The sequence below is a fragment of the Poecilia mexicana genome, unplaced genomic scaffold (assembly GCF_051168715.1).
Source record: "Poecilia mexicana isolate PSO_F unplaced genomic scaffold, ASM5116871v1 scaffold_22, whole genome shotgun sequence".
NCBI lineage: Eukaryota > Metazoa > Chordata > Actinopteri > Cyprinodontiformes > Poeciliidae > Poecilia > Poecilia mexicana.
The window spans coordinates 16,893,962-16,905,154 of record NW_028263391.1 but is presented as its reverse complement, the minus strand read 5'-3'; the positions used below and the strand labels follow the sequence as shown (position 1 = coordinate 16,905,154).

General features: G+C 40.3%; 1 protein-coding gene across 1 annotated transcript in view; it reads right to left on the bottom strand.

The window, feature by feature from the left end:
* Window positions 1-845: 845 nt before the first annotated feature.
* LOC106915024 (cysteine rich transmembrane BMP regulator 1 (chordin-like)) overlaps window positions 846-11,193 on the bottom strand; it is a 45,140-nt gene continuing 34,792 nt past the window's right edge. Inside the window, exons 10-15 of the mRNA XM_014982325.2 lie at window positions 10,170-10,388; window positions 7,973-8,188; window positions 6,740-6,961; window positions 5,323-5,445; window positions 4,419-4,597; window positions 846-3,575 (exon numbers count right to left, since the gene is read on the bottom strand). Of these exons, the coding sequence (XP_014837811.1) occupies window positions 3,378-3,575; window positions 4,419-4,597; window positions 5,323-5,445; window positions 6,740-6,961; window positions 7,973-8,188; window positions 10,170-10,388 (1,157 nt within the window). The 3' untranslated portion in view covers window positions 846-3,377. The remainder of the gene's footprint in view (window positions 3,576-4,418; window positions 4,598-5,322; window positions 5,446-6,739; window positions 6,962-7,972; window positions 8,189-10,169; window positions 10,389-11,193) is intronic.

Below are 11,193 nucleotides of genomic sequence, written 5' to 3'. Positions count from 1 at the left end.
AAAAAAAACAACACCCCTAGTATAGATGTGTAAAAAGTCTTGAAATACAGATACATCTAAAAATATGGAACATTACATAAAAGTGCAATATTTCTCACTAGTTATCTCGGAAAGTGAAACTTGTATATTACGTATAATCAGCACGACGAGTGATCTATTCCTTGTTGTCTTCTTATTTTTATGCTTGTTGCTTACCGATAATGAAAACCCAACATTGAGTGTCTCGTAAAATTAGAATACTGTGAACAAAGACATTATTAGAAACTCAGTGTCACAACCTAATCAGCTAATTAACTAAAACAAACTGTAAATGATCCATTTTCAGTTTACTGACAAAAAAAAAACATTTTTATTTAAATGTCCTGGGATTTCAAGGAACACCCATAATGCCAAACAACCTATAAGGTTGCTAACAAGAAAAACAGGATTTCTTGTTAACCAGCGGGCATGTAGATTGCATCCAATGATATATATATATTTGGTAAATAGGTTGACTTGAAGACACTAAGGTGGTTAATTTTTTACTTCCGGAAGCTTCTTTATAGGTGATCTTAGCAGGGCAAGCCAAACGTCCAGGCCTTGAGTCATTTCATTCAGTATTTTACCAGCCCAGAGAAGAGGTCTTCGTCCTCTTCATTCATACTCAAACACCTTCTCTGTTAGATCCATTTGCAACTGAAAAGCAATCAGATCTAAAAGAACTAAAAGAAGAAGAATTCCCATTTACAGCACAAGTCTAGGACCAGATGTGTGTGGGTATGCAAGTGAAACAAAACCCCTAACCAGTACCATCTTGAATGACATCACTGACATTTGGGAAATTCAAGTTTATCAGCACAAGCCTCTCCGGTTCACACATTTATTTTTTTTTAAAAATAAAAAGCATAAATGTTACAGTTTCTAATCTAGAAACATATTTACAAGATTTGCAGCACTGAAATAAATAAGGTAGAGAATATAGCAAAGAGAAATGACAAACGGTCTACAATGTACATTACATTTAGCTACTTAAAGCTATTTTCAATAAAGAAAAAAAAATCTCAAACTATACTTTAGTATTAATAAATAAAGCTATGTGAAAAAATAAATAAGGTTCTCTTACGTCTACGAATTTACGTTTTTACACTTAGGACAGAGCTTTTTACGTGTAAGCTTTTACGGTCCGCTTCTTCGTTTTAAAGCTTATGATTCAAACAGACACGCGTACTGCAAACACTTCAGAATAAACTGGTTTCTGACCTATTTTGGCATTGGAACCATTTCAGAATTGGGATATTGGCAAAGAAGAGACAACTCCGATCCAAAAACTAGACTGTTTTGCAATGCTTCTCGGAATCTGTCCTTTGTGCGGACCAAGCGGGTCCAGAACCTTCACCCCCAGTGGTTCAGCATCTCTGTGTACCTAAAAAGTTCCTGATTAGGACTTTTATTCCTTCAGGAATTCTGAACGGTGATACTTTTGTTTTTCCTCGCTGGCTCTGAAGAGAGTGATGTGTCTTTAAAACACAGAAATTATACATATCAACACCTACACATTCTCAACTCCGATAATGACAACATTTCACATTATTCCTCTGAATATAAACAGTGGATGATCCAAAACTCTTTATCATTGTGTATACTACTTTTTTCTTGACACTGGCTAAACGTTAAAACCAAAGTAATGTGTGTAAAAAAAACAAAACACTAAGGCTGTAGAATTAAGGCTCTATAAATAATAATCCCAAGCAAATTGCTGACATGTATAAACAGCAGCTCTGCCGCAATTAAATGAAAGAAGTGTTGAGGACATTCCTTGCCGATCCATTTTTTGTTTTTCTAACTTGGCTTGGTCATAACCTGACACAACCTGAAGGAACATCAATCAGCCTGGTTCACCTCTAATAGCTTTCAAATGAGTTGCAGAGTTCTGGCTGAAAGAAGATGACTGGAAGGTACGTTTCAGACTCGGTTCACCTCCAGTGTCTGCACAAAAGTTAATACCCTTGAATTTTTTCACATTGACTCAAACTGAAGGCATAAATTTCAATGTTTCTTCTGGATTGTATGTGTTGGACCAACAAGAAAAAGAAAACAACTGTGGAAGCAAAAGGAAACATCATTTTCATTTTATTTATGAATAAAATTCTGAAAGGTGTGGTGTACTTGTACATTTAATCTGGTCTATAAATAGGTTCAGTGAGCCACAAACGTGGATAATTGTTTTGGCAGGACAGACTTTAGTCGTGAACTCCAATAAATCTCAGATTTATTGATGAGTCATGCAGCAAGCAGATGGAAAAATCACGTGAGACTGAAATGTAATCTTTTGGCCAAGTGAAATTTCATGTATGATGGATCCCTACTGTGAAACGAAGTGGTAGCAGCAATGGGATGAGAATCCAATTGGCTCCCCTATGCAATTTGATAGCGTAAGAGCTTCTTTGCAAAATACAATTGGCAAAAATTTTTGTCTTTATTTGGTGATGCTCCAAAAGACATGCAGCTGTAACCACAGGAAGACGTCTTTCTACAGAACCTTTCAGATTTTTATTTGTAAAGAAAATTCTGAAAATCACATTTCCTTTCCCTTCAGAATTCCTTATGCTTTGTGTTGGTCAGTCACAGAAAATACTAGTAAAATGCATTGAATTTTCAGATTGTAATGTGACAAAATGTGTTCAAGGGATATGAATGCTTGAGCAAGACACTGCAGCTGCTTTAACCGGGTTTCTTTGAAAAAGGAATGGCTCCACTCATTTGAAGTTAGACAAAGCTGTTATTTGTGAAGTGTGTGGGAATGTTCCAAATAGCATAAACATAACTTTAAAATGGCTCTAAAGTAAGAAACAAAACAGAAACAAGAGCACGTATGATACAAATCCTGTAAAAATATACAATAACTAAAATGAAAACCACACATTCTAATGCAGGGGTTTGAATCTGGCCTGCTAACGATGGTTACATCCACGATGCACTGCTGCATTTTGTGGAGGGGTGGGGGTTAGCATTCTAAATGTTCCCTTTATGCCACAGCCCAAACCCCTGTCCTAAAGCTTTTTCTCTTCCTCCTCCATCTGCAAAGGTTCCAGTTTCAAACAAAACAGTAAGAAGCAAGTGTTTTACAGTACAGAAGTTTGATTCTGGCAGATGAGTCTCTCTGGATCCTCCTTGCAACCCAGACTGGCTGTATTCTTAATACATCCACTAGTCCATCGCCACTATAAGTTTGTCGCTCAACCGAACGTCCAAACTACGAAGATAATCGGCGAATGATGAACAAAACAGCATTGGTCATATGCTTCTTGCTGAGTTTATCTCTCATACAAAAGAAAAAGTGGGAAAAACTGAGCAGTATGGGAATTTCTTTTGCCTCAGTTGCTGTTATAAATTTCGTTTTAGCGTGGCGTCCAGTCACTGCCCATGCTCAGTTTGGCCCTGGGAATGGTCATCTTCTCCGTGCAGGGAGGCGAGCTCATCTCTGGAGAGAAGTGGATGATGCCGCAGTCACTCTTCATATTCTGAAACTTATTCTCCTTGGAGGGCTCCATGTAGATGACTGAATTCTTGTTCACGTGTTTCTTCAGGATGACCGTCTGTGTGTGTGTGTGTGGGGGGGGGGGGGGCGGGACAGGAGGGAAAACAAGGCATTAAGGTCATTATTTGGTAGACCTGCAGTGACAGCATCATGATTTATGTTCACTGGTGCTCGCTTGTTATAGAAAGAGAGATAACTTGATATTTTGACATTATAGGCTCATTTAAAGGTTTATGGGTGGCACGACCTTTTGCTATCTGAAAGCGTAGAGCGAAGGGAAACACCATTTATTCTTAAGCTGTGACAGTTTTAGTACTGGCTGGGCCAGGAACGGGGAAACCAGTGAAAATGTTTCCTAGGAAAAGTCAGAAATTAAGCTCAACTTAACAGTAACATTTCTTTGTTAGATATTTTGCTTAAAGATGGAGCAATCGGGATTTTGTGTCCTATTTCTGACCTGCACATACTGGATTTTGTATGATTCCAATTTCTCTCCAAGAACTTTAATAAAACTATAATAAAAGACAACACAGAAAATGCAGTTTTCTATAAAAAGCTAACCCCTACCTTAACTTTGAGATTTCCAAATGAGTGCCAAGATTTCCAAAAACAGCGTATTCCAAAACAAACAGCTAAAAAGCTCAAATTGATCAACGGGAACTTTGTTGTGCTCTTTTCAGGCTTCCTGTTATCTGCTAAGTTGTGCTCTCTCTTGTTCTATCACAGCTTAAATGAACCAAAGTAATATTCCCACCTCCTTTCCTCAGGAGTAGCTTCCACCCTGAAGAGCATTTTTGTTAGTGTGAGGTTGTGTTTTCGAAAAACTGTTCGCTGGTTAGAGCCAGTCAAATCAAAAATCATCACATGTCAGCAGACTATTAAATTGCGGACAATTGCTCACCTTCTTTGGTGCGCTGTAGCAGGACATCTGCACCCACTTCTTTTTCTTGTTGATGAGTAATGCCACAATGAGAAAGATAATGATGGCCAAAAGGAGTCCTGCAAGGATCCATGCAGCTGATTGGTAAACAAGAGCCATCTCTGTATGGCTGGGGTAGTTCTCACCCAAACGTGGCTGGTCTATGTGAGACAGAAAAGACATAGGACGTTTATGGATCTGGATTTCTACACATTTCTAAATACCTAAATGCTCCACTTTCTGGGGGCCCCTGTTTGTTTGTTCCTGTTATTAAAGTATAAAAACAGAAGCTCCCTATAAATATACAGAAAATATTCCCGACCTTAGGTTGTAAATATATGCACTGATGGGCAGACAGATAAATAAAGGGACTGACTGACATATGCATAGATGAATGGAAGGACAGACATTTGCAGAGATTAACTGATTGAAACATGGGTCTATACAAGAACAGCATGTCTGATATACAAATATTTTTTTTAAATACTCTTACTTTTTCCATGTTTATCCAGACCTGGAAAATACTTGAACTCCTTGGGAACTGATGTATTCATCCCATGGAAAACTTACTCTGCACTGTAACAGCAACATTTACTGATCCTAAATTGAAAACATCTTGAACTAATGATATACTCCTGGGCAGAGAAGTGGGTCCAGTCATTCAAAATGAAAAATGACTCCTGTCTCCCTCAGGAAGGATCATGTTTAGCTCAAGTCCATTTATCACTCTTGTTTTAATATACATTTCACTCATTTATTAAGCCATTCCCAACAGACCACATTAGCATAAACACTCTCAGGGACTGGCAGGAAGAGTGTGGCAAAGCTGCCATATAGCTAACAGGACAGGATCGGTACTGGAGGACGATGAAGAACAGACAGCTACCTGTGTCAGCGGTGACAGGTGGGACGGTCACAGTTGTAATCCAAGATTCACTCTGCCATGTGGTGGTGACCACTTCTTGTGATGTGCTGGTGGATACAGTCACTGATGCTGATGTTGTTGATTCTGTTCAGACAGAAGCAAGATGCCAATATTTTCAGAGTTCTGCAGTGAGCTAGTGTTTACACTCCCTGGTGTTTCAGCTGATAAGCTGTGTTTATTGGATCTGTCATCCAAACTTCCACTGCGACGCTTTGTGCGCACATTACGTTAAAAGCTCTGTTTTCCGTCGGCTAAATAACAAAACAGCTACACGTCAGTGCGAACAATAGGAGGGTATGCTTAGTTTTTCCTCTATAGGAAAAGCTGACATGGGACTTTGCCTTCCTGTGGTGCCAGCAGGCGAAAGCGTTATGGGCCAATGCAGCCAGGGGACAGGAAGCACGTGTGAATGTGCGGATGCTCAAGGAATGTTTTCGTTCTGAGCGGACTGTGTGGGTCTGGCACATGGAATGTTTTCTATGTGATCCTGTTTGCCTGTTTAGTGTTTAAGTGGCTGGATCTAACAAATGGTCAGAGAATCAGTTTAAGCCCTCTCTTGTAGTAGCACCACGATTCATAACATTGCAACCAATATTACTAACACCATCATTCAAAAGTAGAGGGAAGTGATACAGTGCTTTGCAAGAGCCAACAACAGTGTTTTGTTATAGGCATCAATGTATTTTTGGAGGGAATTTTATGACACACTGGTATGTAGAAGTGGATGGCTGTGAAGTGTCAGAAGTTAGTGCATGGTTTTCGATGTTTTATATAAATAAAAACGTAAAAAGCGAGGAATGCATTTGTGAGTACATCTCACACATGAATATGAGCCTTGATCTTAATCACTACATTGTAGCTCCAACAGGTTTTCTTCCAGTATCGCTTTTAATTTAGCACAATCCCTCTTTTTGTGAACTCCGGTCACCTTCTTTGTCCCTACTAGAGAATATTACTGACACGGCATGAAGCCCCCACCACTATGTTTTGCTTTGAGGTTGGTGTGCAGAATTTGATTTCTACTAATTTCTGTATCATCTGACCAGAGCACCTCCTTTTAGATGTTTGTTGTGTCCCCTATGTGCCTTGTATAATACAAAAAATCCCACACTTCTCATTGCTTTTATTAAACACTGGCTTTTTTCTTGCCACTTTTTCATAAGGGTCTGATTTGTGGACCAAATGACTAATAATTACCTGTTGACAAATTCTGTGCTATTTTGTATTGGTCTCATATAAAATCCCGCCCACCCAAGGCACTGTGCATAATTTCAAATATGCCAACTAAACTAAACTGTTTCAACTAAGGATAACTTCCCAGAACAAAAGGCAGCTTTCTCCCATCTATGTTTTTCTCGACACCCACCCAAAAACGTACCGAGACAATGTGGGCAGCACTGGCCCTTGAGTAAAACCGGCACCCTGCAGCTGGCTGCCGGACAGTGTTGGGAGAAACACTGAATAGTGCCGTTGCTGCACGTGCAGCTCGTGCAGGCGTTGGCCTTCCAGGAGTCCCCGGCTTGCAGCATGTCCCCTTCGGCGGTTATGCAGAACTCCTGTTGGCTGCCGTTCACTGGCAGCAAGTTGCTCTCTGTCTCTTCTGTCGGTGGACACATGCGAATCTGATCAGTAATGAAACACTGCAGAAGCCTGTCACATTAGAGCCACTTACATTGCTTGAGTAAAGCCAGAAATATGTGTGAACAGCTAACGGAGAATGCCGTGCATTGCCTAATTGAGAGCTCAGCTTCTAAGTGACCCGCGATATTTAACATTTCAATCCACAAGGGTTACAGGGCCGTAGCAGCAGCTTTCCAGGTGACTCTCTTTGGGAGCTGTCACTTAAGCCCAAACTCTTATCTCCATCTTTGACAAGGCTGCAGGGCTGAGATCTATAGCTTTTTAATGACCACACTGAGGGGGACTCAGTCAGCATGTACACACTCCACTGTACACATCCATTACAAGGCTTATCAGCGAGATGTGTGTTATTCTCAGATTCCTGGTGACCAGGCCCATACATATATCAAAGTGTGGCCTTTGACAGCCCGTCTTTGTGCGCGGAGATGCAGGGATAAGGCAGGCCGGCATTCTCGAGGAGCAGCTCTGAGATGCAGTCATGCATGGATGATTTGTGGGCCTCATTGTTGGGAGTGCATGGGAAATGTTGTTTGTAAGTTTATAAATGTGTGAGACATTCTGAAATGTTTGGCGTCAGTTGTAAATAAAATGTGCATGTGGTTTTACGTTTGCCTCAGCAGTGGAGCGCTACAGATGCAGAAAGATTACAGTCTCGTCCCATCAGCAATCAGACAGTTAGACGAGTCTCTGATGTGGGCCGCTGGGTGAAAGCAGTCCACATGTTGTGCTTCTTGCCTGGAGGAGCTCTACATAAACGCAACCGGTCTTTGCTGGTTTCTTTATGGGCCTCTGTGCTTGACATAAAACTGGCCGCAAAGAGCAACATGCGAGACCCTACAAAACCACATGCTGATAGCACATCAACAGCAGCTTTAAACAACCCTGACCTGCTTCACACGGCCCCCTCCTAAAGCTGTTCGACCTTGTTGTTTTCCTGAAGGGAACCCCCTCCTTTCCCTCTTTTTATTACCTGGGCACATATGGCAACAGGTGTCCTTGTTTCTGATGGGTGTCTGGCAAAGCGCTGGGGGACAAACTTCCGTGTCGCACAGGACGCGTCCCTTCCTGCAGGTGCAGCGCGTGCACTCGTCCAGGTTCCAAGTTTCCCCCTCCACATAAAGTTCCCCTCCAGGTGCTCTGCACACCACCATGTCCATCCCCTCAGGCTGGCCACTGCCGGACTCATCTGATGGAGAAAAGAAACAATTTGTTTCTCTTGTTTTCTGTAGTTACCACAAACACCTTATGTCTGACCTTTAACAAACTTTTAATTGTCCCCCTCAACTACCTTGAAAATCGCTTGGCTGGACAATTTCAAGCCTCTTTCAGATACTCCTTTGTTCTGATATCTACATGTCTTTGTTTCAGCTCAAAATCCTCTGACAGGTCCTGACTTGGAACGAAATTGAAACACCAGTACATCTCTGACGCACCTCGGGAGATGGTAGTAAACACACAACTAACTGCAGGGTATAAAAGCACTCGGTTTTCACAGAAGACGTCATATCTTTCTTCACTGTCAATCTAAATAATTTGACAAATACGTGCTGATGACGGTAGAAAACAACAAGCTTGAGAAAATATGTGAAAGCTGCCGGGGTTAGCCATAACGACCTATGATGAATCCCCTGCTTCGTGAATCTCCTGAGTGAATTGTTTTAGAATGATTGCTTATATTTTTAAGCTCTCACTCTAGTTTAAAAACATAGGGAGGAAAATAAAAATATGTTGTATAATCCTATTGATGTAATAGTTTCAATTAATTTGACTAATGATGAAGAAACCTTTGCCTGCTTCTCTTAAATAAAAAGGAGCTTTGAGGAATTTTACCTGATTTCTAATCATTGACAACTGTATCCATAATTATGAATATGAATATATGTATTTACATTCATAAACATAATTAAAAGTAATCAAATCTGACACAAAGAGTAAATTACAGCTTGATTTAATCTTGATCAATCAGGGTTTTTTTTTTTATTTTTTTTTAGCAATATCTTGTTAATGAAGGTCAGAGGCGATAAGTGCAGATCACTGTCTAATATAAAGAAGCCTCTGGCACCGTACAGAAGTCTGTTTTTTTCACACACTTAGCCAAAAACATATTTCGTGTCTCGCAGAGCGCAGAGCACATCTGCAAAGAGTTAGACTGTTGTCCCCTGACTGAAAAGGGTGCTTAGCAGAAAGTAGAAGACAGTCTTTCATTTCTAAATATTTGAACAGCCAGCTGAGTCACCCCTCCATAAATATCCCTTACAAGTGGGAGAGTTGTGGATATAAAAGTGTGGGTGTGGATCAGCGCGCCTTCCAGTTCCAACAAAACACATAGAGAGTGTGACTGTGCCCAATCGAGAGGCCATGAAGTTTAGAATCTAAAAGTTGGACTATGATATGTTATTACCAGATGAGGAAAGTGTTTAGGTACGACTGCTGCTAGTGTGACCACACCATGCAAACTCTGCTATGTTGTTGGAAAGATTAGACTTCAAGGTTTCATAAAACAGTTTCCCTCTTGTCACAGTGTCTGTCGTAAGACTGTTATCTGAATAAAAAGACACATGCTGCGTGTGTATCTGTGTTCCAAACCAAGTGTAGGTTTCTGGCTTCAGTAGTGATTGTTTACAATTTTTTTTTATTTTTTTAATGAGGCTACAAGCAGCTAATACTGCAACTCTGATCTTAAAAGAGACATAGAAGTTTATTCCTTTATTTGTTTTATGTACCTTTGAGCTGTGGCCACACTGGGATATTACACAGAAGTGGATGATTATTTACAATGAAGATGCCATCTCCAGCGTTGGCTGTTCCAATAGTCAGCAGATGTTGCTTAGGGATGTTAAGACCTAATCTGGCTAATTGGTCATAAACTCTACTCTTGATATTTTTACTATTTCTATTTGCTTTACTTTGCTTCTTTTTAAGCTAATTAATTATTTATTCATGTTTTCTAACCCTAGCTCCCTTTTTTTCCTTTTTAACTGTTCCTATCTATTTGTTGCTGTGCAGCACTTTGGTGCAACTTGCTTGATGGAAACAAAGCTGGCATGGTTTGATTTTGGACTTTGCTGCCAGTGCAAGCTCGATATCTTGTCTTATGTTGTAGTTATTACGACAAGACATGTTCATAAAGCTGAGACATGGGGATGTTTCTCACAGTGAAGCCTTACCTTCACATGTAGGACAGCATTGGTCAGACTTGACAACAGGTTGAGAGCAGCTGGGCATGGGGCATGATATGAGGACACACATCTCCCGCCCAGAGAGGCAGTAGCAGTCACGGCAGCCGTCGTGCCAGCTGTCACCCTCCTCATACCTGCGGCCATTGGAGGTGAGGCAGAAGCTGGGCATGCTGGCTGGGACGGTTGTGCTTGGAACTTGGTCAATTTCTAGAAACACAAATATATGATATATAGAAAGTATGATCTTTTTGCTCTTGAAAGAGCACAAAAAAAAAAACAAGCAGTTCATGTTCTTTTCGCTTGGAGAAAAATGAGTTCTTAATGACAGCCACATAGTTACTTCTACGTCATTTCACTCAGTTAGACACTGCCTTGAGTATTAGATTGTTCAAATGCACGCAGAGACCTTGTTAAGAGCAAGAAATTGTCAAGTTGTCACAACACTGCTTTTAAAGTTTTAAATGATCCGGAGCACAGCTTGAACTCTGTGAACTGTCGAACTTAGGCAGATGCTTACAGGACTATTCATTTAGATTTTAGGTCTGAAAAGCACAGATAAATTTAAATGGACTTCCAAAAATGTTTTCTCTTTCCTTTACATTTTCCCAAATCTAAAACAGAAGCTCATTCAGAATTTTTAACTCAAGTAAACAGAGGATTATTTACAGAAGGTGTTGTCGAGTTTTTGTTTGTGTTTGTAGAAAGGAACCCAGGTGTACCGCTGCACCCACTATCCGAGAAAACCAGGAGATTAAATATTTGTAATATGCCTAAATTGGAAAAATAAACGCATAGCATGAAATGTGATCCAGCATCAATGTGGCACCTGAAAATAATTTCGAAATTCAAGGTTTGAGGTAATTCTTAGCAACTGCAGTTACACAAACATGCACTGGAGAAAACTAAACACTTAACAGGAAAACTTTTCATCTCACTGGGGAGGAGCAAAAGGTCACAGAACCAAAAAATCTCCCATAGGATCAAAGCTGTATTCTCCTGTTTTTAAGCTTTT